The sequence below is a fragment of the Pinus tabuliformis genome, chromosome J, assembly GCF_031772625.1.
Source record: "Pinus tabuliformis cultivar Carrire ecotype Pingquan chromosome J, CPIR1, whole genome shotgun sequence".
Classification (NCBI taxonomy): domain Eukaryota; kingdom Viridiplantae; phylum Streptophyta; class Pinopsida; order Pinales; family Pinaceae; genus Pinus; species Pinus tabuliformis.
In genome coordinates this window covers 941,733,274-941,758,609 of record NC_142295.1, presented here as the reverse complement: position 1 = coordinate 941,758,609, position 25,336 = coordinate 941,733,274, and the positions used below count along the sequence as shown (strand labels likewise).

General features: G+C 39.5%; 1 protein-coding gene across 2 annotated transcripts in view; it reads left to right on the top strand.

Moving 5' to 3' along the window:
• Positions 1-3,200: 3,200 nt before the first annotated feature.
• The window catches only part of LOC149229887 (FAD/NAD(P)-binding oxidoreductase family protein), a 158,991-nt gene continuing 136,855 nt past the window's right edge, over positions 3,201-25,336 (top strand). Inside the window, exons 1-2 of one of the 2 annotated variants that reach the window (XM_089378770.1) lie at positions 3,201-3,657; positions 11,460-11,726. In XM_089378770.1, the coding sequence (XP_089234896.1) occupies positions 3,262-3,657; positions 11,460-11,726 (663 nt within the window). In that variant the 5' untranslated portion in view covers positions 3,201-3,261. The remainder of the gene's footprint in view (positions 3,658-11,459; positions 11,727-25,336) is intronic. The other variant, XM_089378771.1, reaches the window with a different exon arrangement.

Sequence of the window (25,336 nt, the reverse complement as noted above, 5' to 3'; positions counted from 1 at the left end):
ACCTGTCTATACAACATAATCTGATAGTCTTTTGGCAGAAACTTTTCCTTCAGTTTTGCCTCCATTCTGGCCCACTTCTTTATAGGCTGTTTGCGTAGCCTCTTCCTTTCCGCCTGAACGCTGTCCCACCACAAGGATGCATGTCCTTTCAGCTTGGTGGCGGCGAACTTCACCTGTTTATCCTCACTAGTTTCCTCAAATTCAAAATATTTGTTCACTTCACTTAACCAATCCAATAACACATCTGCAGATAGATTCCCGTCATAAGTGGGTAGCTCATGCTTTGGCTTATGACTAGACAGCAAAACTGACTTTAATAATCGGAATTCCGGTGTCACCCCTTCAAACTCATCTTCTGGTTCTGCCACATCTTCGTCACTATCCTCTGCTGGGTCTCGCCTTCCCCCAGCTTCCACCACTGCCAATCTTTCACGCAAAGCGCGAATCTCCTCACGGAGTTCCTCTTCTGCTATCCTCCGGACCGCTCTTCCTCTTCCTCTTCCTCTTCTGCCAACCTCCATTTTCTCCTACTCAACAACTTGCTCTGATACCACTTTTGATGGCCCAGCCCTTTCCACGTGGCGGCGCTGTGTCCACTGTGCGAGAGTTAATGTGAATGAACGTTGGAGTTAACGCGGTTGTACAGGATCTGGATATTTCGGAGGGTTAACCGGTGGTACAGGTTACCAAACTACACCCGTCGGTTCCTTACCTCAACCTACTCCCGCCTTTTGACAACCAATCCTCGTTTACTGGTCATTTCATTGTTCACTGTGTGAAGTCTCTGGCTCTGCTCTGTGGAGGGTTCTTTGCGCCTCCGGCTTCTCGTTCCGGCGTTGGGTTCCTCTGGTGCCTCCGGCCTCCTGCTACTCTGTGCGTTGGATTTCTTGTGAGGGCGACATGCTGCTAGTTCTCTGCACTGTAACACGATATATTTGTTGTTCCTTTGATTGTTTTTCCGCTGAAATGGGTTCGTTCCACGCTCTGTTAATTTGTGTTTGATATTATGGCAGGTTTCTTTCAGTCCCGTGCTTCAGCTAATCGTTTCGCTTCAACCCGGTCTCAGAGGTAAGCTCTGGTTCGATGTTAAACCCTGTTTTCACACCTTTTACAGAGTTTAACAAGCTCGCCCCTTGTTCTTCAGGTTATGGGTGTCGGGTTGTTTGCAGTGCCGCCTGTCCAACTTCAGGTGAGAACCCAATGCGGTTGTGTCCGCTCGTTTACAGGTGCTTTTATTTGTTTTCTTGCCTCAGGTGCTAACCCGCATCTATTTTTGTTGTTGCAGGTTGCTCGGGTGGCTGGCCGCCGTGGGCTTATGCTCTCTGCGCGTTCTGGAGACAACCCAAAACCCTTCCAACCTTATGTAACGGGTAGGGTCCTTCCAGCTTGGCTCCGTTTGTTAGGTTATTAAGCAATTGTGGGTTTTGTATTTAATGTTCACAGCTACCTGGGTTGTAAACGAACTGTATTTATCTCTGTCTTTAAGTTCTGGTCTGTAGACAATAACTGTCGTTTTCGGGCTGTAATAGACCTGGTTCGTCCTTTGTCGCTTATGGGACCTTGAGCCTGTTCGGTTGCTTTTAGTTTCTTGAAATGGCTTTGTTTATAAGGGGACTGTGGTTGGTGAGCATTCTATGCTCAGAGAAACTTGTTGTGCGCCTTATTCGTAATGGTTACATTAAATGAAACTTCTGTATATTTCATTTCCAGCATTTACATAACTTATGAAAAGTATTTAAGCTAGTATGCTTGTTACCTGGTTTCTTATGTTGATGACGGTTGTCAATCCGCTCTTCTGTATGGGATAGCTTTCTGCAGCAGCGCCTTCTCTTCTCGTTGTGGTTTACTGTCTTTAACTTCAAGTATGTGCTCAGTGTTTCGTATTTCACTCGTGTGCTTACTGTGTCTTACTTGCAATGGATGTTTAAGCAAAACAATATCAATCGAGTAAATTTTGTATGCCTGTTATAGTATACTTGCAATGGATGTTAATGCAGAAACAATATCAATAAATTAATGTGACAGTTGTTCTTAAAACAAACAGTTTGCTTCTTTTACAAAGAAATGTATCTGTCTCTTTCTGTTTGAGGGGAATCTCCCTTCATTATCCGTCTCCCTCTGTTTTTACATCTGGGTAGCGTAACTGCTCCCACTTTCAGTTGAACTGTTTACCAGAATCATTCCAACTGTGTACCAGTTTCTTGTACTAAATACTAATTTACTGCTAACTAATTTCTAAATTTAAAACAAAACACAGTTTTCAATTACCATGGTCTCTAAATGACCTTCTAGGAAATAAAACAAATAATAAAGGAAATTAAAATAAATGTCAAGTTTGTTAACCTGCCCAGCTAGGCACGTGTGCTCTGCTTGTTCATGTTCTCTCCATGAGACAGTTAACGACCTTCTGTCTCCTCAGAGTTGGATGCTCCTGCATCAAATAGCGAAGGATGCATGGTAGTGTTTCCAATGGAAATTGAAATAGGAAAGAGAAACAACTGTTGCTTGAAAGAAAATTATAGAAATGTGAAGGGAAAAAATAAAGTCAAATTAAAAATTAACCAAATAAAACTTATGATTAATGGAATTGGAATTGATAATAGAGCAAAAAAAAAACCATAAAAAGACAAAAAATAAAAAAAGTGTAACTCAAATTAAAAAATAATACAACTAAAAAAATATTGGAATTTTTTTTTTTTTTTTTCCTTTTAAAATTTATGATATTAATTATGAAAATAAAAATAAAGGTAATAAAAAAATCACAATGAAATAATTAAATAAAAATAAAATAAAACTTACAACAAAAAAATAAAATTAGTTACTAATAAAAAAAATGAAAATTACTCAACAAATAAATAAATAAATTTATATAATAATAAAAATAATAAAAAATAACATAAATCATAGTCAAAATGTTAAATTTTAAATTTTAGGTAACACATAAATTTTCGGTGACAAATTAATAAACAATTAATGGCAAAACTAATCTATAAGGTTTATATAACATAAAAATTAAAATAAAAGAGTATAAGAGTCAAATTGGCCCGTCAAACCATTTACAGTAGGTTTTCTAATCAATATTAAAAATGTATATATTCGTCATTAAGATATATATTTTTGAAAAAATAAAATAAATTATTTAAGATATATATTTTTGAAAAAATAAAATAAATTATTTCAAAATTTAAACGAGGATGGAAAAGAACCAAAAGGATAAGAAGTTGAAAGTGCATTTCAGGGGAGTGATCAGTCACACAAAGAATGAATTCCGCTATCAGTCGCACCTGGACTATGCAATCTTTTCATGCTACTGTCAATGAAATTTCCGACTTCGCCGTATTCTCCCACCGAAATAAATCCTCCACATGCATCACAAACTCTGCAACAAAAGTGGAGAACGACTCGGCGCCCACAGAGGACAATGAAGCTAAACCCAATGGAAGCGCAGGGAATCGTAAGCAAGACAGACCCCGTGTTAAATCCCGTGGTTCTTCAAGGAGGACCAGACTTCACAAAGCATCTCTCCAAGAGCAGGTTAAGTTCACGACTGTCGTAAGGGACGACCCACACGTGGCAGTTATTGGAGGTGGAATGTCTGGTCTTATCTGTGCCCTCACGCTCGAACAGAGAGGCATCCGCTCTACAGTTTTTGACACGGTATTTAATGATTACCCTATTTTTCATAATCAAACAAAATAATAAATGTTTTATTTATAATTTAATGGGGATTGTTGCAATATGCCAATAGCCCCTAACAAATTGTTTTCTTATGTTACGTTAAGCTCAAAGTTCTACGAGAAGACAAATTTAGATAAAGAAGATCCTTATGCGGTTTTAAAAAGAGATGTTGCTGTTTTCAGGAGTTTAAGAAATATAGTTTTAATCGGTGACTTTAATGCCATGACACCAAACAATCAGTGTATTCAATTGGGAAACGATGGGAGTTTGGACAACAATCCTCTTTTGTTATAGGAGAATTAAAAGCACATGGCGAAAATGATTTTTTAAGATGGGAATGGGAGTGTGTCACACTTTGATGCTGAGTTGTTAGGCTTATGTAGCATCTATGACATGGTAATTTGCAATAGCATGAAAGCTTGGCCAACATCCGGTGGCATCACGTGTAAAACATACAATGGTCAAAATGTGATGGACCATGTAATATGCTCTCAGAGCTCTATTTGCAATTTGTTAGAGTTTAGTATTGAGGATTGTCCTATTGAGATGAATTTTGACCATATGCCTCTATGTATTAAGTTGGGCATACACACAAGTGAGATACAGGAAGGGCAGACCCAACAATGCCATAAGAAAGTGCATGCAAATGGAAGAATCCTCATAAATAAAGAAAACCAAGAGCTCTTTGTTGCTGCTCTAGAACAACACCTTCAGTGTGAAAAAAACAACACAGAAAACAAGGAAGACAATGCAGAAATAGAATGTATTGGCAGCAATATGCTGATCCCTCTAATCCACAAAGCCTTAAAGGTGTGCAAAAGATCTCGGCCTAAGAAGAGGGTCTCAAACACTTTTCCAACTAATCCTTGGTATGATGAAGAGTGCAAGGCTGCTAAAAGATCCCTTAAGGAGAAGAAGGCAGACAATGAAAGTAGGAAAGAGTATAAAAATCTGATAAAAACAAAAAAAGAAATTTATGTGATTTCAAGGAGAAATGAATTAATCTCTTTGGTAAAGCACAATCCCAAAGGATTCTGGCGGGAACTGCAACAAAAGAGAAAGAAAATAGATAATAATATCTCAGATACTCATTGGTTGGAATATGCAAAGCTCCTCTATGAGAGAAAACAAGAGAAAAGTAGCCCCCCATAATCAACTCTACAACCATGTTATTTTCAGAGGAGGATGTCAAGCGTGGTATAAAAAATCTAGCAAGTGGTAAAGCCCAAGACATTGATGGGTTACAGGCAGAATTCTTAAAATGGGGTGTTGAGATCTTGGCCCCAATGATCAAAAGGATCTTCAACAACATGACGCAAGACAAGTTTCCAGTTGAATGGACAACAAGTGTTGCTATCCCTCTTTACAAAAGTGGAGACACCAATAATTCGTCTAATTATCGCACTATTATGGTCAATCCTCTTCTTGGAAAATTGTTTGGGAGCATGATGGAGCGTAGAATCAACAGTTGGGCAAAAAGAGGGATAAAGAGCAAAAGGACAAGCTGTTTTTAGGTCACGACACTCTACAATTGATCATTGCATCACTCTCAGGCACTTCTTCGAAAAAGTATGGGAAATTCAGGGTGGGGAAGCCTTTTGTTGCTTTGTTGACTTCAAAAAAGCTTTTGACACTGTTCCTAGGGAGAAGCTCTGGAGAAGAATGGAAGAGCTTGGAATCCTAAATGAATATAGAGCTACTGTCCATAAACTATATGAGAAAGTCAGCGCTAAAATCAAAACTAAAGAGGGCTTCTTGGAATGCTTTGGTAGTGACATTGGGGTCAAGCAGGGGTGCCCTTTCCCCCACTCTATTTGGTTTATATATTGATAAGCTAGAAGAATGGCTAAGCACCACCGGTGGAGAGGTGATCAACTAGCGGGTTATTTGGTGAAGCGACTTTTGTTTGTTGACGATCTTATCCTAATTGCAAAATCTGCTCATGGTCTGAGAGAGCATTTGAAGGCCGTAGAGCTCTTCTGTTAGGAGGTTGGGATGCAAGCTAAGTTGCACGAAATGGTGAAAAGTTTCGGAGTTTCCGAAACGGGTACATTTAGAAACATCACCTCCCAAAAATGGAAACGCCAGTCGAAACGTCAACTGAAACGTCATATATATATATATATATATATATATATATATATATAAGTGAATAACACATTATCTCGCAAGAAAAAAGGGAATAAGACCCATAGATGACAATTTAAAAAAAAAACAAGTTTATATTGACTCTAATAGATGATTACATGATGGTCGAGTTTCGACCAAGTTTCGGAGTTTAGGGTATAGGTACGGCCCAAAACGCCGGGTTCTTTGTAGTTTCGTGCAACGTAGTAAACGCTAGCAAAACCAAAGTCATGATCTTCTCTTTGAAATGGAAAAAACAATAGGTTAGCTTTATATTTGAGGAAAAACCCTTGGAGATAGTGGAAGAGTACAAGTACCTAGGAATTGTTTTTCACAATAGGCTCAATTGGGAGACATGCATAACTAAAAGGATCCAAGGGGGTTGGAGAGCTTCTTAATTTCTTCAAAACAGATGCAAGAAAGCAGAATTATGGGACTAAAAAACCAAGAAAACTCTTTTTGGAGTGTTGGTTACCTCGGTTGTCCTCAATGGATGTGAAGTTTGGGGGAGCAACATGTTAAATCACAAGTGGAGATAGCGGGAAAGAATTCAAAAGCACTTGATTGTTAGTAACCTCAAAGTCAAGTCAACAGTCCCATATGAGATCCTGTTAGTTGAGGTGGGAATGTTCCCAATGGACGCTTTAGCAATCATTCGTTTGTTAAGTTATTTAAAAAAGGTGGAAAACATGGATGCACATTGTTGGCCCAAGATGATTGCTGCAGAGGAGCTAAAGCGTAGGAAGAAAACTTGGAGGAAGCAAAATGACAAGTGGATGAGCAAATGGGGAATTAATTGGCAAGATTGTCCTAATTCTAAAGAGGAGATAAAAAATTGGGTGCGTGAAAAATTAAGGTCTGCCATATGGGTAAAACAGATTGGCAGAAAAAAGTGCTATATGTCAAAAATTTCAACTCATCACAATCGCATGATTAAAAGACTTATTTGAGTGCCACAATCAAGAGAAAGGCTAAGATTTTAATAGCCCAGCTGAGGACCGGATCTCACCATCTTAGGTGTGAAACAAGTAGATGGATAACCCCCTAAGGAAGAGTGGGAAGAAAGAATTTGTATCTTTTGTAGAACAGAAGTTGAGAACGAGTGGCACTTCATCAAGGAATGTCTGACCTATGAGGACATTCGTAATTAGTTTGAAAGTGGTCTAAAGGTGGATAGTTTGAGCAAACTGTTTGAGGAAGCAAGGCTTCATAAAACTGCGGAGTTTTTGATCAAGATTTATGGAAAAAGGGTTGTTTTAGAGGGAAAATTGAAATTGTGATATCTTGTTTGGGATGGAGTTAGGTCCCTTACACCGCTAGGTCTTGTGGACGTCATTAAAATATATCATATCATATCAATCCTAATAGGCAAGGGAAATCAAATAAATTTCTGTCACTTGGGGTAGGCTGTTGCTATAAATGGAAGTTTGAAGTTGGGAAGATTCATCGTTTACTCCCCATCTATTGAACACCAAAAGGGATCAAATTCCTCGAGAAAGAAATCTTTTTTTGGAGTGCAAAATTTGAGGAGAGGATTGCACCTCTAGATATTTGATCCCTCATGGATCATGGAAGATTCAGAGTTAAGATGGATCTATGCAAGTTCTAATTGTAGATGACAATATCAAAATATTAGATAATCGTCATTATTGTATTATTCTAAATGAATTTTGATTGTTTGAAATTTAAAAAGGTATCATCTAAACATGGCGTGGAATTGTCAAGAAGGCCACTTTCAAAGATACATGAGAATTAAGATGAATAGTAATAAAGTAACAATGTTCAATGATGAACAAACTAGATAGTAATAAAGATAGGATGCATATATTAAAGAATATATAGATTGAGTAATGACCAATTTCAATCTATCTTCGTTAGATTTTCTTTTACCCACACTTGCTAACTTTCCCATGTTTTCATATGAGAAAGGAAGTTGTTTTTGAAGACCATTCAAACCTTTAACTCAACATATTGCAATGATGGTCATACCTTGTCTCTTTTGCTTTCTGCTATTAATAGTTGCTTTCTTCAATCTCTTATCTTTCTCACATTTCTATTTACATTCTATTGCATGATTTTGGTTTAATGCATTATTTATATCTTAACATTTTATTGTTTTAAATGAAAAATACCAATAGAGAGATCACTCCCAAGAAAACAAAGTGGTGTTCTTCAACTTGTAACCAAGAATCTATTTTGCAACATCATATTATGTATTTTGAATTTCGTTTACGTTGTGTTATTGTTGAAGTTGTTTTAGTTAATAATTTGCACACTCTTGTTGTTGAAATCAATGCTTTGAATCAATTTTCTTAGTATTGTTTCTTCAATTAATACATGGAATCTTTTTTCACCATATTATCACTTAAGGAAATGCACCCTATTGTTTTGCATTGTTTTGTTGCTAAAACTAATGCGACTATTTGATTGCACTAAATCAACTTTCATTGTATCATCAGTAAAATCAATGCAACCCTATTGTTTTGCATTATGTTGTTATTGAAATTAATACTACTATTTGATTGCTCTAAATCCCTTTTCATTATATCATCACTGAAATCAAGACACCCTATTGTTTTGTAGCTATATCATTGTTGGTCAATGCAACTACTTGATGTCTATGCATTATATCATCATTGAAATCAATGCAACTAATTGATTTCTCTAAGTCATTGATCTAAGAAATGATGCTTTGTTTCTTTATTTTTTATACATTGCAATTATGCTACTGACTCTATTAAAGCAATAGAATTCTCATTGAAGTTCTCAATGCTTTTAGTGTTCTCTAATTAGAATTTGCAATTGCCAAAGTTGTATGTATTTATGAATTAAAATTCCAATGCTCTAAAAATTTGAAGAATTACAAGTCCTTATCTCAGGTTAAGTGGCTAGCTTACAATGTGGCCATAAAATTTGAATAATTATGATTTCCAATAAAATGTTAAGTGGCTAGATGCTAGCTTATAATGTGCCTGTTACCACACAATCTAGCAAGTCCTTGAGAGGGAAACCCTACAAGACAAATAGCTAGACTAAGTGCTAACGATGGGACAATGGCCCATAGTCATGAAAACCAATGTCCCCTACTCCTTACAAACTTTCATTGAAAGGAGAAGTCTCAGTAGGAGGGAGATCACTCAAAATAGATATGCTAGGTAGAAGGCATAAAGTGATCAAGCTAGAGCTCATTCAAGAGAGAGGATCAATAATGATTCAAGGCAGCAAAGAAGCAAAACACTCTCAAAGGAAAGCCCTAGAAAAGGAGGCTCAAAACCTAGGGTTTTAAGATTTTTCGATTGTGATAGGTATTTACAAGGTTAAGGATGAAATTTGAGTGGATGCCCTCCAAATTGATAGATTAGGTAGCCTAGACCTATCTCTTGATGTTTAGTATCTCAAATCACCAAAAAACCTCCTCCATAAAATTTCATTGCAAGCCCTAGATTTTTTCCCTAGTCTTAAAAGGAACGATTTTTAAGGAGAGAAAATTATGGAGAAACTTTAGGATTGATCACCAATGACTTGGACTAGTGCCTTGTCCTTTATGCATATGGAATCAAGGATGTGATAGATAAGCTAAATTTGTTGCTAAGGAGGCCGAAATTTGATGAGCTAGGTATCAAAATTCCAACATTTACCCATTCAATGATAAATGGAGTTTGATGGAGAGTGATGAGAATTCCTCCACTAGGAACATTCATCACATGTTATACAATGAGTAACATATGCAATTTTCAACTAGATAGTCTTTAAAATTTATTTTCAATAAATTAGGGCACAATCAAGTATAATCTAGAAGCAACAATTCCATACATTAGACAAAAGGAAAATGATAATCTTCAACAATAGGCACTTACAAGATAACATGTAGTATATCCATTCATTCACCAAAGAAATAGCTCGAAAGACAATCAAAAATAGGTTCCAAACATCAAAATGCATTCCAAGAATCTCCAATATCCAAGAAGGAACAAGTGCGAGTTTCTCTCAAGAGGTCGAATTGTCCAAGAGATGATGATCAGAGACTCAAGAGTCAAATGAGGTCTCTTCTATTTATACATGTTCAATCAAGTCTAATTTTAGCACAAAGCCCCTCTTAGTTGTCAAATGACGGGCAAAAAGTAATTGAGCTTACAAGCCAACCTCATATCCAATGTTAAAACATAAGAAAACACCCACAAGAGAGTCGAAATGATGATGTCATCCATGCGTGAGCCTCTTGGAGGCATGCATTGAGCTCTCTTGGTGCCAAGCTGAGTGAAGAGGGCTCCAGAAATCATTTTTTAGAGGTTGGCCCCTAAATCTTCATGCAAATCATCCTGTGGGCCCCAATTTTGTGTTTGGGGCACAAAATAGGTCTCATGGGTCTCCTGGTGACAGAATAGGCTGGTTCTGCTCCAACGTTGAGGGCTTAGAGGATGGTGCTAGCCCTCCCATGTCTCAAGGGGTGAGACAAACCTAATCTGGGCCTTAGATCAGTTACCAAAACCCGTATATACTGCTAAGCCGACTGGGGGCATGCTGGTCCAAGTGCATTGCCTCGTGAATAATGTGGGGCAAAGCGCAGACTGATTGTGATGGGTGTACCCTGCTGAAGGATGCCACTGCTGAACAATACATACAAAGGCTAACAATTATAATTTATGACCTTTATATCTGAGAAATCAGAACACCCATTGTTGGTTATTTTGGCAACAAATAGCAAAGGCTTATGAGGAAATAAAGTGATAAATGTGAAGTGACGTAAGTAACTGCTCCCAAACATGATCATTTTCTGCAGAGTTAGGATTTGTAGTATTATGACTTGTTAGTTTGGTTATCTATTTTTTCATAATATCACAATTGAAAGAAATTGCTACAACAATGGTTGTTACAAAAGTAATTTCACAGGCAAGAATGCTTGGCAAGTTCCAAGCCTACTTTCTACCAACAGAAACATTAAATTACTTTAGAAAAAATGTAAACTGGAAAGCTGCATTGACATAAAATTCTCATCTAGTAATCAAATCCTGTTAGGGATATAGTAGTCATTCCAGCTTCCATTCCCTTATCCCTGATGTACTATAGTCTATGCTCAGAGCTGGACTGAGGGAGTAGGGCAAGTTCATTACCTTTTTTCAATCTCTATTCTACCAAGTCATATGACATATGATAAAGGAAATATTGCTTGATTTACTTCCAACTCATTTTCTCTTTGCTTACTTAAAAGTAATTCATGAAGTGCTTTAGAAACTTTGACTGGAGTACTGTAACTTAATACGTCAGGGATTAATTTCTCTGCTACCCAAATCCCAAAAATTTGGGTTATTCTTGGGAGCTACCGCTACTAAAGAAATGGATAAGAGAGTGTTCAATTCATGCAAGGTATAAAACGAATCAGATTGAACTATTTCTTCTCTTTCCAAGTGCAAAGTGGCCGTTAATTGATAAATCAAAAGGTGTTATGCTCCTTTGAGTAACACTCTGGAAAGGTATTAACACAATGAATTCAGTTAATGTTACGGAAAATAACTTTTTAAAGTCTTTATGATTACTTAGTGTCAAGATGCAAATCAAATCAGTCTGATATTGTGACACTTTTGTTTATCACCTAGTTGATTGTGATCTTAACTTCTTCACTATGCTGATGGCAGATAGTTTTATGTGATATGTAGGGAATCCATGGTTTAGGAGGACGAATGGGAACAAGGAAAATTGATCCATATCCACTGGTTTTTGATCATGCTGCTCAGTTTTTCACGGTGAGTGATCCAAGATTCAAGAAACTTGTGGATGGATGGGTCTCAAAAGGTGTAGTCAAAGAATGGGAAGGACCATTGGGTAAGCTGTGTCCTGGAGGCCAGTTTACTCCACTACCACCATGTTCAAGATATATTGGTACAAATGGGATGCTGCCTCTTGCAGATTCACTGCTTTCTCAGGTTAGAGTTCATAGCCATAGAATTCAAGCTTAAATTAGTCTGGAATAGCATGATGAACAAAAGCTGTTTTCTTAGGCAGTCCTTCAAGAGGAATTCAAGATGAAACATTTTGTAGGTTTTGGGAAAGAAGATTGCTATGGGAAAATTTGCCAAGATGGGGAACTGGAACTGGTTAACAATAGAGTAAATGACACAAAATATAAAGTAATACAAAATGAAAAAAATGGCCTTGAATTTGTATGAAGGAAACAATTATAACAGAATGTATACAATAAGTATGCCTATAAAGAGGCAAACAATTAGCTTGGAATGTCATATTTTCTGCTGAAGATATGTGCTAGCACTTCCAATCCATTTTATTGCAGTTGCAAATGATGAAGAAGCATAAATTATCATTGTCTTGTTAGTTCTTTCAGCCTGATATTTGTCACTTGTGATGAGGAAAACATGTATAGATTTGATGAGACTTAATCTTGTGAACATGTGTTATATGTGTAAATTTCTTTTTTGTACTTGAGTATACTTTGTACTTTATTCTTGTCTCTTTTGACGTCCAAATTGATTACTCTCCCACTTTATTGTATTTTATTGAACTTGGTCAACTTTGATCACCCTCTCTACAATTTTGTACTTTATATGTAGTAAAATACAAATGAGTGTACATTGTTTCTATAGTTGTAATGTCCCCATTGTCAGTTTCCCTTATGATGCGGCTAGGATGGATTTCCAAGGTTGTTGACAACTTGGTCATGGTAGCGAGATTTTGTTATCAGTGGGCTTGGAGGGTTTCGGAGGAGTTTTATGGGGTCCGACGGGGATTGCTCGCAACATTTCATCATTAGGGCCAGTTCTGCATAGTTTATTCTTGGTTTCACTGCATTCTACCAATTCCCATAAAACAGGGTTATTATTGAGTATATTTTAATTCAATACTCTTAAGGTGTCATTTTGGGAAGAATATTTGATGAAACACCTTAGTGTAATAGCTTGTTGGAACTAAAATGAAGAGATCTACAAGATGGGATGGTGAAAGGTGAATTTCAGTGGCCCACGCTATACAAAATCTCTCATGAAGTGGTATCTGATTTCGATATTCTTTGACCTATCATGAAAGACTAGATTCTCAGAAAGCTTGATTTAACTCTGATTATCACAGTAGATACTAGTCGAATCTAATCGCTGACCAAACCGTCCAGCTAGCAGCTTTTGAAGCCAAATAACTTCGCATGTGGCCATTCTTGCTACCATGTATTCTGCCTCTGTAGAACTTAGTGCCACAGACTTCTGCTTTCAGCTGCACCAAGAGACAACCCCTAATCCAATATTGAAGCAACACCCTGAGGTGCTTTTCCAACCCACTGAACTGCCTGCCCAATTTGCATCTGTATATCCCATCAAACCGACACCATCACCTCGAGCATACTGCAATCCATACTCGATTGTACCTCATAGATACCTCAATACTATCTCGTTGTTGTTCACTGCACTCTCTTCGGCTCCAACATGAACTGACTAAGAGTGTTGATCGCGAAACAAATGTCTGGCCTTATGTTGACCAGATACATGAGAGATTCGATGAGTTGCCTATATAAGGTTGGGTCCACATCTGTGTCCTTTGATGCATCTATCTTCCTCTAGTTGGTAATCATAGGCGTGGACATGGGTCTACAGTCCTGCATCCTGAACCTCTTTAGGATCTCCATAGTGTATCTCCCTTGCCCAAGGAAGATCTCCCCATTTGTTTGCCATACCTCCAGTCCTAGGAAGTAATGCATTAGTCCCAAGTCCTTCATCTCGAACTCAGCTACCAAGTCCCTCTTGTAGTCCTCTATGAGCCTTGATGACCTTGTCAAGAATAGATCATCCACATATAAAACTAGTATGAGTGGCTCACCTCCTACCATCAGATAATAGAGGTTGGAATCTGCTTTGCTCTTCACGAAGCCCATCTGCTGCAAGACCATACCATGCCCTGGGAGCTGGTTTGAGCTCGTATAGCACCCTCTTCAACTTGTATGCATGCATGTCTCTCTCATGCGTCTTGAACCCCTTTGGCTATTCGATATACACCTCCTCTTCTATAACCCTGTCTTTATATCCATCTGGTGAATTTGCCATCCCATTTGCATTGCTAGAGATATCATGGCCGTAATAAAAGTGTATCTGGCCACTAGAGCGAAGGTGTCCTCATAATCTACGCCTTTCTTCTGCGCATACTCCTTGGTCACGAACCTAGCCTTGTACTTCTCCACACTGCCATCTACAACCTATTTGATCTTATAGATCCTTTGAGAGCCTACAACTAAGCTATTCACATGTCTAGGCACGACCTCCCATACATCATTGATCATGATGGAGTTGTACTCCTCCACCATGGCATCCTGCCACACCTGATGCTGTGCAGCTTCATCATAACTGGAAGGCTCTCTGTCGACGACCTTTATCACCAATGCCTTGTACCTGTTTGTTTGTCTGCACTCTCTTTTGCTTTCCCTAGGAGCTCCCACAAACTCCCACGCATCCTTCAATGTTTGAAGCACCTCTTTGTTCTTTCTCATGCTGGTGGTGGTTGGAGCTTCATGCTCCTCATCCTATCCTTGTTGCTCCATCTCTTGTGTTCTCACTGGACCACCTGCACCTGAGCTAGTGCTTGTATTGGTAACTATGCTAGTGCTATTGTTAGTTTTTGTAGCATCGAATGGTGTTCTATTCTCAACAGTTGTCAGAGAGGCTAAGAAACACTAGAACTTCATAACCCAGAAAATGTTTAAGGAAAATACACCTAGAAATGCCTCATTTAAGTTAATCAATCAGTAATTAAATTTTCCCTAAGTCTAACTTAGGGAAAATGATTAATTGAGGAAGGTGAGATTTCTCTAGAAACTTAAACGGATCAACTAGGAAATAATCTCAGCCATTGATTAAGATTTAATCTTGGCCGTTGGAGTCCCACAGTGAGATTATAAGAAGTCGATGGGTAGATGGAGGAATACACTTGAGATCGATTTCCTTGGACCATTCGACTTTCTAGAGAGCAACAATAGTTGTCGGAAGAGTTCGAGCTAGAGAAGGGAAGCAAAGACAGAGAGGGGTAGAGACAGTGAGTCCAAAGGAAGTTTTCCAGTACCGGAGAGTCAGAAAGAGGAGGTCGAGATTTTTCTCTAGGAAGCAGGGACTGCGTGGTTACTTCAGAAGAGCAGTTCGATCCAACTGAAGAGGAAGACATTTTCAGTTCCAGAGGCCCGAAAGATTTTCCAGAGGGCTGGAGGAGCATTTTCCCAGTGAACAACAGACATGATGGCTAGATTGGTAATCGATTTAGGGAATGCATGTGGCAGGCAGCGCTAGCGTGACACAGGGCCTGCACAGACCACTTGGACGACTAGCTTTTTCAAAGGCCAGATAGAACCGACATTGCTCGGAGAGAGAGTTAAATCCCTTAATTAATTTTTACTAGTATTTCTCTTGGATAGATTCGCCAATTTGGCGATATTTATTGTACTCAGAATTTTCTCACTGCTTCTTAATAATAAAAACCCTCACCTGCTGCACTGGTTTTCCCAAGTTGGTTCTTCTAGGGACTTTTGTCCAAAAATAATGGTGTTATATTTTTGTGTGTGCCAATATTTTCTCAGTTTCCGGTTTATCTTCTGCAATATTTTTTTGTGAATATTGCAATGTGATTAATTTGTTGTTGCCGTAGCAAGTTAGAAGAATTAATTCCAATTGTTGCACTAGAATTTCAGTAGTTGAAATTTTCACATGGTATTAGAGCGTATTTGATTGGACAGGGAACTCATAAGTGAAGGGAAAAATTCGTGGCTCAGAGGGAGCATCAGAAAAGGATTTTTTAGAGGGTCGTGCGGATTCGCTTAGTCGAGTTGCGAGATTCATGTGAGATCACCCAGAACAACCACATGAGCCGCTCTTGAATTCTATGTACAGTCACGAGGCACGCGAGTACAGACTGAAAAGTCGTGAGTGCAGACACAGGTAGAGGTGAACAACTCAAATTTTCGCAGAGCAGATTCTTGGTCCATACACAAAAAGTTTTGCAGTTGCTAGAGCAAAATCCATGTCGGGTGGAAGAGAAAGTGCACATACAAAGGGAATTTCTCTCAGAAGGTTTCTAGTTTAGAAATCCAGATTTCTAGTTGCATTTGGCCGTAGCTGCAAGTTCTCACTCCAGAAGGGAGTGCAAATAGTAGATTCAAAAACCGAGCAGGTGAAAGAGGGAGATTTCTGTTCTAGTTTCAGAGATGGCCACAACTGGGCTTAGAGATCAGGATAGGTTAGAGGGAGCCTCCAACTATGTCATCTGGAGGGCTAGGATGTCCTTCCTGCTAGATGAATTCGACCTAAAAACCTATGTAGATAATGTTGTGGTAGTACCGACTGATGTAGATTAGCTGAAGGAATACATGAAAGAAATGGCCAAGGCGAAGTAAATGATCCTAGATGGAGCCCACGACCATATAGTTTCACATATATTTGGAAAGAATATTGCCAAAGAGATGTGGGATGCTCTCGCAGGGTTATTACAGAATCCTTCCGAGCAACGAAAGATGTTCTTGAAGAAACTGAGAAACATTAGGATGTAGAAGGGTGAAGGCATAGATCCCTTCCTCACCAAAATTCAGGAAATCCGGGATCAACTTGCAATCGTTGGGGAAGTGCCTCAACCTACAAAGCTTGTGTGTTTGGCCCTAAACAATGTCTTAGAGGAATGGGAGGTCTTTGTCCAACACATTTTGGGATGAGACACATTACTAGGGTGGGATAGGGTATGGTCAGACCTACACCAAGAGGAGATGAGGCGAGCAATAGTAAAGAGTTCCATTTGTGGCAACAACAGCAAGGGTTCGAAGGGTGAGAAGGAGGAGGAGAATGTGGTCCTTTCATGAAAGGGTCCCAGTCAGGGACGAGGGGAGAAGAAGAAAAACGACCTATCTAAGGTCAAGTGGTTCAAGTGTGGCGAATTTGGCCACTACAATACTCAGTATCCTCTCAGGAAGAAGGACAAGCAGGACCAGACGACAACATCTGCAGAGATAGACAAGTTGTCCTCCAGACTGGAGGAAGACTTTGCCATGTTTGCAACTATACCTCCAAGAGTGAGGTGGGGCAATATGGAGTTATAGTCCCAGAGTTGCGCAGATTTGGGTAGGGTCCATTGAGGTGTCTTCCTCATGGATCATTACCTTGCTACAGGGGCCCACAATATTCAGTAGCAGGATGGATCAGTGTCAGTGATGCAGTCAGATTCCAGAGTGACAATTGTAGACTAGTTGCAATCAAGTGCTGAGGAGCGCAGAGCAGTGTTGACAGCAGAGAAGGAGGCTCAGTAGCAGAGTCAGCTGCAGCACAGATTTCCTTAGTTAATAGCGTAGAGGCTAGTAGTAGTCAGATGCTCAGGAGACCGATGCAACACAAAGACACAATTGATTCAGTGTTTCAGATGCTTCTTAGTTGTAGTAGCAACAACAATAGTTGAGAGGCAGTTGCAGTGCAGATGCAGAGTTGGCAGCAACATAACGGTGTCATCAGTAGAAAAAATGCAACATCAGAGTTGCACAGTGGTTGATGTGCAGTGGCAGGTAGTCACAGTGGCCAGATATCAGTATCGTATAGAGGATGATGCAGAGACAGGGTGTTGTAGTAGTATGACACTAGAACACTTTCCTCGCTAAGAGGGAGTGTTATTTTTTGTAGCATTATATGGTGTTCTAGTCTCGACAGTTGTCAGAGAGGCTAAGAAACACTAGGACTCCATAACCCAAAAAAGGTTGAAGGAAAATCCACCTAGAAATGCTGTAATTAAGTTAATTTATCAGTAATTAAATTTTTCCTAAGTCTAACTTAAGGAAAATGACTAATTGAGGAAGGTGATATTTATCTAGAAACTCACATTGATCGACTAGGAAATAATCTCAACCATTGATTAAGATTTAATCTTGGTCGTTGGAGTCCCACAATGAGATTATAAGAAGTCGATGGGTAGATGGAGGAATACACTTGAGATCGATTTCCTTGGACAATTCGACTTTCCAGAGAGCAACAATAGTTGCCGGAAGAGTTCGAGCCAGAGAAGGGAAGCAAAGACAGAGAGGGGTAGAGACAATGAGTTCAGAGGAATTTTTCTAGTTCTGGAGAGTCAGAAAGAGGAGGCTGATATTTTTCTCTAGGAAGCAGCACAAGGACTGCGCAGTTGCTTCAAAAGAGCAGTTTGATCCATCTGAAGAGGAAGATGTTTTTAGTTTCAGGGGCTAGGAAGATTTTCCAGAGGGTCGGAGAAGCATTTTCCCAGTCAGTGACAGTTAGGACGATTAGATTGGTAGTCGATTCAGGCGATGCGTGTGGAAAGCAACGCTAGGGTGATGCAGGGCCTGCACAAACCACTTGGATGACTAGCTTTTTCAGAGGCTATACATAACCGTGATTGTCAGAGAAGGGAAAATCCCTCAGTGAATTAATGCCAATATTTCTCTTGGATAAATTCTCCAGTTTGGCGATATTTATTGTACTCGAAATTTTCTCATTGCTGCTTAATAATAAAAACCTTCAGCTGCTACATCGGTTTTCTCAAGTGGGGAATTTTAGGGGACTTTTGTCCAAAAATAACATTGTGATATTTTTGTGTGTATGTGCAAGCAATTTTATTAGTTTCTAGTTTATCTTCCATAGTATTTTTTTGTGAAGATTGCAGTGTGATTAATTCGTTGTCGCCGTAGCAATAAACTGCTAAATTAATTTACAGTTAGAGGAATTAATTCCAGTTGCTGCAATAGAATTTTAGTAGTTGAAATTTTAACAGCTATGCTGTCCCTGCAGCTGTTGCTCAACCATTGGAGCTTTTGTTCGCCCACTGATCATTTGCTGGCAACTCGTGAGATCTCTTGAAGGCTTTGTCCTCTTGGAACTTCGCGTCCCGTCTCACGATGATCCTCCTGCTACCGAGAATGTAGATTTTGTATGCCTTGGACATTTCGCTGTACCCACCGAAATATCCCTTTTCTGTAGTTTGATCCAATTTGGTGTGTTTATCATCTGACACATGACAACATGCTATGCTACCTAAGATCCTTAAATGCCCGACCTCTGGTTCCTTCCTTCTGAAGACCTCCTCTAGTGTTATCTTCCCCAATGCTTTGTGAGGAACCATGTTCTGTATGTACAGTACAGTGCTGCATGCCTCTGCCCATAGAAACTTAGGCATATCCTGGTCATATAATGTAGCCCTCATTGTTCCAACAATTGTTGTGTTCTTCCATTCTGCAACCCCATTCTGCCGTGGGTTGTACGGAGCTGTTCACTCCCTCTTGATGCCCTCCTTCGCACAGAGCCCAGTGAAGGCCTTATCTATATACTCACCTGCGTTATCCGTACGCAGCACCTTGATCCTTTTTCCTGTCATATTCCCCAGAATAGCCTTGAACTCTTGGAAGCGACCGAAGACCTCGTCCTTTGACTTCAAAAAATAGATCTAGGTCTTCTTGGAGTAGTCATTGATGAAGGTTACGAAATACTCGTAACCCCTGAGAGATCTAGTAGACAATGGGCCACAAATATCTGAGTGTACTAATTGAAGCACACCACTCGCTCTATCGTCACTCCCTGGTAACATTGCCTTTGCAAACTTCCCAAGTATGCACCATCTGCACATATCATTGTGTTCTGTTGTCAATTTTGGAACTCCTGTCATGGTCTCCCTGAGCAACTTTACTGCTCCATGATGCAAGTGTCCCATCCTCATATGCCACAACTCTCCGAAGTCTCTGTCACTGCCACTGTTGATGTTAATCAATGCCTTTGGAAAATCGAACTGTAACTTGTACAACTTTTTGTTTCGAAGCCCATTCTGTTTGACCTTCTTCCAACTCTGGTCCCTCTGGTGTTTGATGTACACCTTCTACCCCACGAAGTAGACATCGTACCCCTTATGCTGTAGTGCAAAATTTGAAATCAGGTTCATGCCCAAACCTGGCACATGCAACACATTTTTAACAGTGTTTCTCTTGCCTAGATCCCTCTGAATGTTGATGGTGCCTCTCCCAACTAGAGTACACTTTGTCTTGTTTCCATATGTATATGGAAGTCCATCTCCTCTTCCTTGTAATTAGATAAATAGTCTCTAACCCTCATCATGTGTGCTAACGCTCCACTGTCTATATACCAGACTCCTGTGGACGTGGAGCTAGAGAGGCAAGCTATGAGAGCGAATTCATCCCCTTTTCCTTCTTTCAGTTTGGACATTGGCTGACATAGTGACCATGCTAACCGCAACCAAAACATTTGACCTTACTCAGGTCCTTCTTCTTCTTGTCTTCTTTTGAGCCTTGTCCTTTACTGGGACCCTTCTTCAACTTCCCTTTTCCTACTAGGGCTACATTCTCTTGATCCTTCTCTACCATCAGTGTTGTTCTGCTGCCACTGGTGCCATTGACCAAGCTGTGCCTAAGCTCCTCTTGAGTGAAGTCACTCCATAGGCGATCCCATCCTAGAAGAGTATCTCGCCCATAAATAACTTGGACGAACATGCTCCATTCCTTGGTAAACCCCATTAAGTGCTATGCGCACTAGCTTTTCGTCACTTGGGTTGTCTCCAATTGTAGCCAATTCATCTCTGGAAAGTCGAACTCTAGTGAGATAGGATGTAAAGTCCTCGCCCTTGTGCTGCTTGATGGTCCTCAACTTCTCCTTGGGAATCATCTTCCTTTTCTTGGAAGGATTCTGCTACAAGGTTACTGTGGCATCCCACATCTCCTTCGCTATGTCTTTATCTGCGATATGCGAAACAATATGATCCTTGACTCCATCAAGGATAATCCTCTTTGCTTTGGAATTCTCATTTTTGTAGGTAGCCAACTGTTGTGGATCTGTCAGTACGACAATAAATTTTTCCGCAAACTCCTTCAAGCCATACTCATCCAATAAGAATTTCATTCTAGCTCTCCACATGACAAAGTTGGAGATTCCATCCAACCTGTCCTGATCTCTCAAACTTGCTGCGACCATCTCTGGAAATCTGTGAAACTCAAATAAACCGGAGAATAACTAAAGAAATCGAATTGGGTTAAAACTCTCGGCTTTCTCTTCTTGTGCCCTACGCTGATTTACTCTTGCAAACCCTCCGCGCCTAGATCAACTCTGATACCATGTGAAATTTCCTTGATTGCAACAATTGGAATTTAATCTTCTAACTTATGTAGTTTATTTGTCTTCAAAAAACTAATTCGGCAAATAACGATAAATTCACTACTGCAGTCTTCACAAATAAATACAGGAACTGAGAAAAATAATGCACACACTTAAATTTTTTGAATCCAGTTATGCAGATGAGGGCTTATATAATTAATTCTTTAGCAATTTGAGAAATACAATTACTTGCCTCTCACTAGCAAAGCTCTGGCATACAATTTTGTCTTCACCAAATCGATTTAGAGACATAAAAGTCTCTCTCTGCAGATGAAATCGACCTCCCTGTGCAACTCACACTCTTCTTGGCAACACGAACTAGTTTTGCAACTCGCACTAGCTACTCCAGAAATCCGCACTACCTCTGGGAAAATTAATGTGCTAACAAATCGAGCAATGTCTCTGGCAACTGGCTACTGAAACGAGCTCCTTTGCCACTTGCACTAGTAAACTGGCAATTCACACTACTTATTTCAATGTTGTGGAGAACACTATCCTCGCTAAGAGGGAGTGTTAAATATTGTAGCTCGGGTAGGTGTTCTAGCCTTGAGAGGTGCCACGAAGGCCAGGAACACAGCAGAATTAATTATCTCCAAGACCATGTAATTTTTCCTAAGTTTTGCCTAGGGAAAATGTCTTAAATAAGTCAATTAGTGATTTTTAAATATTTCCCAAGTTAAAACTTAGGGAAAGTGGTTAATTAATTGACATTCATTGAGATAAGATCGATTTGACTCTAGAAGCTTGTAGAAAGTTTCTAAAATGATATTAGCCATTGAATGGGACATGCTAACTTCTAATCTTGGCCGTTCATTTGTGAATGAGAGATTATAAAGGGAAGTTGATGGGAAGCATTGAAGACACATCAAGTGAGTATTGTTGGGTGAGTTTTCAGTGAGACACTAGGAGGCTTTTTAGTAGCAATGGTTGAGGAACAATTTTTGCAGGGTTATTCTTCATCTGAGAGACTTCCAATTTTTGAGTTTTAGAGGGAGTTTTGCTGGTTGAGTTATTTTCTGTAGGAGGTCGAGTTTTCGAGTGAGGCCGTGAGCTTTAGGAGGAGGATGAGTTTCCCAGGGAATGTGCATGTGTGGACGCTGAAAATCCTCCAAAAGGTCGTGCAAATTTCCAGAAGGCTGTATGTATGAGTTGCTAGAAGGCAGTGCAAATTGCCAGTTTGAGGAAGTGAAAATTGCCAGAGGAGGGCTAAATAGCTTCTCGAGGGTCGTGTAGATCTGTAGAGGGAGATCGTGAGAATTCCTAGTTCGATATTGAATAATAGTCGCGAAGATAAATTTGCCAGAGCTTTGCCAGTGTCAGGAAAGTAGTTCATGTAATTGCCTCAATAGCAGATTTGTTGAAGATTAATAATAAAGTCCTTAGTCTGAAGATTGGTTTTCCCCACGTTGGGGTTTCTCCAAGAAGGTTTGTCCAAAAATATTTGTGCCATTTGTGTGATTGGTTTTCGTGTATTTCGTTACAAATATTATTTGGTGAATGGTGTTGTTCATGTTTTTATTCATTACTTTCAACTAATAAATTAATTTTGTTGTGTATAAGTAATCAGAATAATTAATTGGGTTAATAACACCTTTTCGGTAGCATAAATTTCATAATTTTTATGACAACAACATTTCAATGTGCTTTGGGCATTAATCTTGATGATAAATCATTAAATTTAAAACCGGGGGGGGGGGGGTGGTCTACACATTAAATTTCTACTTTACTTCTTGATTTTTGCTTGTATTATTGCTTATAGCTCAAGGGTTAGTGCTTGCTTTGTATGGTGTAGCAGTTTTATTACCCCTTTAAGATGAGTCAGTTTATCACTCATTGGGGTTGGGACATGCAAGGTTCCTTCTTTTCATGTAATGGAGCAACATGTGCTTAGGAACCGAGTGATGGCTATATGAGTGAGGTAGAGCTCATGCTCGGCTTTTGCCCACGTGCTAATCTTTATGTCCCTAGCCATCTCTTGCATTTGGATTTTTCTTTCTTTCGTTTTATTATAGCCATGGTTTGCTCTTCCCTTTCTTTTAGTTGCATCAACCTCCCAGGGAAAAGTTTCTAGGCCCTACTCAAGGTATGTGAACATGTGAGTGTTGGAAATACCGAGAGGGGGGGTGAATCAATATTTCTTTTCAATTGTTATTTTTACCAGTTAGATCACTTATATTTAGAGTACAAAATGAACAATAAGAATACATGCTTTTATTAATTTCTTCTTTACAATAAATCAAGTACAATATGTGTAGGGCTCCAACCTAGATGAAGACACCAATCTTCAATCTCCTAGGCTCCAACCTGTAATATGCCAAGCACCGACTTGGACTTCCAAGGCTCCAACCTTGTCAATTTTGAGGCACCAACCTCAAGGGCTCCAACGCTATATCTAGTTGAGGTTCCGACCTGGTTTCTTGAGGACTCTGATCCTCTCGGGCTCCAACCCTATCTTCCAAGGCACCAACCTTGTCTTTTCAAGGCTCCAACCTCTTGGGCTCCAACCCTTTGCTTTACTTCGTCAAGATATATTTGGTTATACTTCACGACTCCCAATGTCTTCTTCAATGAGCCCTGTAAATCTTCAACTATCCCTTCACTTTAGTCTCCATGTCTCGTCATCAATGACAACCTTGTTCTTCACATGAAGGTGTCACCACTTCTCTTCATGTTACCCAAACAAAACTTCTTCAAGGTCACCTCATGATGGCTTCAATGTATCATGGTCTTCAACGATCTCCACAAATCTTCAATATGTTGCTTCACAAAGTTCTCCAACTTTGCCCTATTCTGTTCTCAAGAGAAGACTTCAACAAGCTCTATTTGTCCAATCCCAATAAATCAACACTTCGACCACGACAACTATGACAACTTCGACCACGGCAGCTTCAACCATGACAACTACGACAACTTTGACCACGGCAACTATTACAACTTGGACCATGGCAACTATGGCAGCTTCAACTACGGCAGCTATGACAGCTTCGACCATGTCAACTACAACAACTTCGACCACGGTAGCTTCAACCACGGAAACTACGATAGCTGCGACCACGATAGCTTCGACCACAACAACTACGACAACTTCGACCATGGAAACTATGACAACTTCAACCACGAATTCCTTAAAAAGTTGCCCAAACAGTAAACTTCAATGTCCTCCTCGGCCTCTTATTTTCCCCTGTAATTCTTGTCCGAATTCTGTGCTTAATATCAGAAAAGATAACCGAAATATGATGGCTAGAATGAGGAGACGAACTTATATTTATACTGGTTTTGCGTTAAGGTGAGGAGACACGTCACTTGAATGAGAGGCCAAGTTGCATGAGTCGGCTCATGTCGGCTTGCATTAAAATATATATTTCTCAACTTAAAAATTCATTTTCTCAGCAACCACTGGGAGTTTCGGGGCAAGTAAGGGCTCATTAGAAAGAGGAAAAAATACTCTTTAAGATGGTCTAGGTCCCATTGAGAAAAGATGCCTCTAAGGTGGCAAAAATAAATTTTCTTTGTGACTGTCCTTAAATTTTATGCATAAAAAGTTTGGGCAGCATGAGGAATGTTTGGGACAATATGGCTTCTCCATTGTTTGGCTTCTTCATCATCATAAGATCATGTAGGACATCCATGTCATCATGATAGCATCCAACAATGAGTGTATCATCCTGTGTCATCATATAATGGTGCTGTGATATGTCATAAGCAACATCATTAGGAAAGTTCCAAGGTAGTCTTCCAACCACCAAATGAGATCTTCCACGTCATCATCTAGTCTTCCAACCATCAAGACCTCATCAAGTGCCATCATCAAGTGTGGTCATTCATCAAGTGTAGTCCTCCATATGTCATCAAGGGTTAAGGTCTAGATCATCAAATAAGGCATGTGAGTGGCATTTGGCACTTGGCACTTCTTAAGACTTCTTCATTAGTGGCTTGACGTATTAATTGATGGCATCCTTGTCAAACAAGAGTCATGACATCATCATTTGGAACTACGCATCTCAAGAATATTTGCCATCTCGGCCAATGCCATATTAACATCAATGACAACCTTGATTTACAGTGAGTGCCAAACCCCCAAGAACCAATGGCAAGTTGTATCCAAATAATGGAGGTGAGACATGGGTTTTGTAATGTAGGGTGGTAGGTGCTAAGTATGATATAGGGAAGATGTAACATGCTATCTCACTAATGGCTTCGGAAGTAGTGCCCCTCCTATAATTGGGAGGTCATTAAGTGTTAATTTTTAGATAACAATGGTATATTCTATGCTTAAGAGCAATTTACTTCAATTTTTCTTATTAGCTCAATATCAATTTCCAGATTAGCAATCACATTAACATGATAGTGAATGCAGATAAAACATAAATAATAAACAGAAGACAAGCCAAGACAAGAGGACACAATATTTGGCG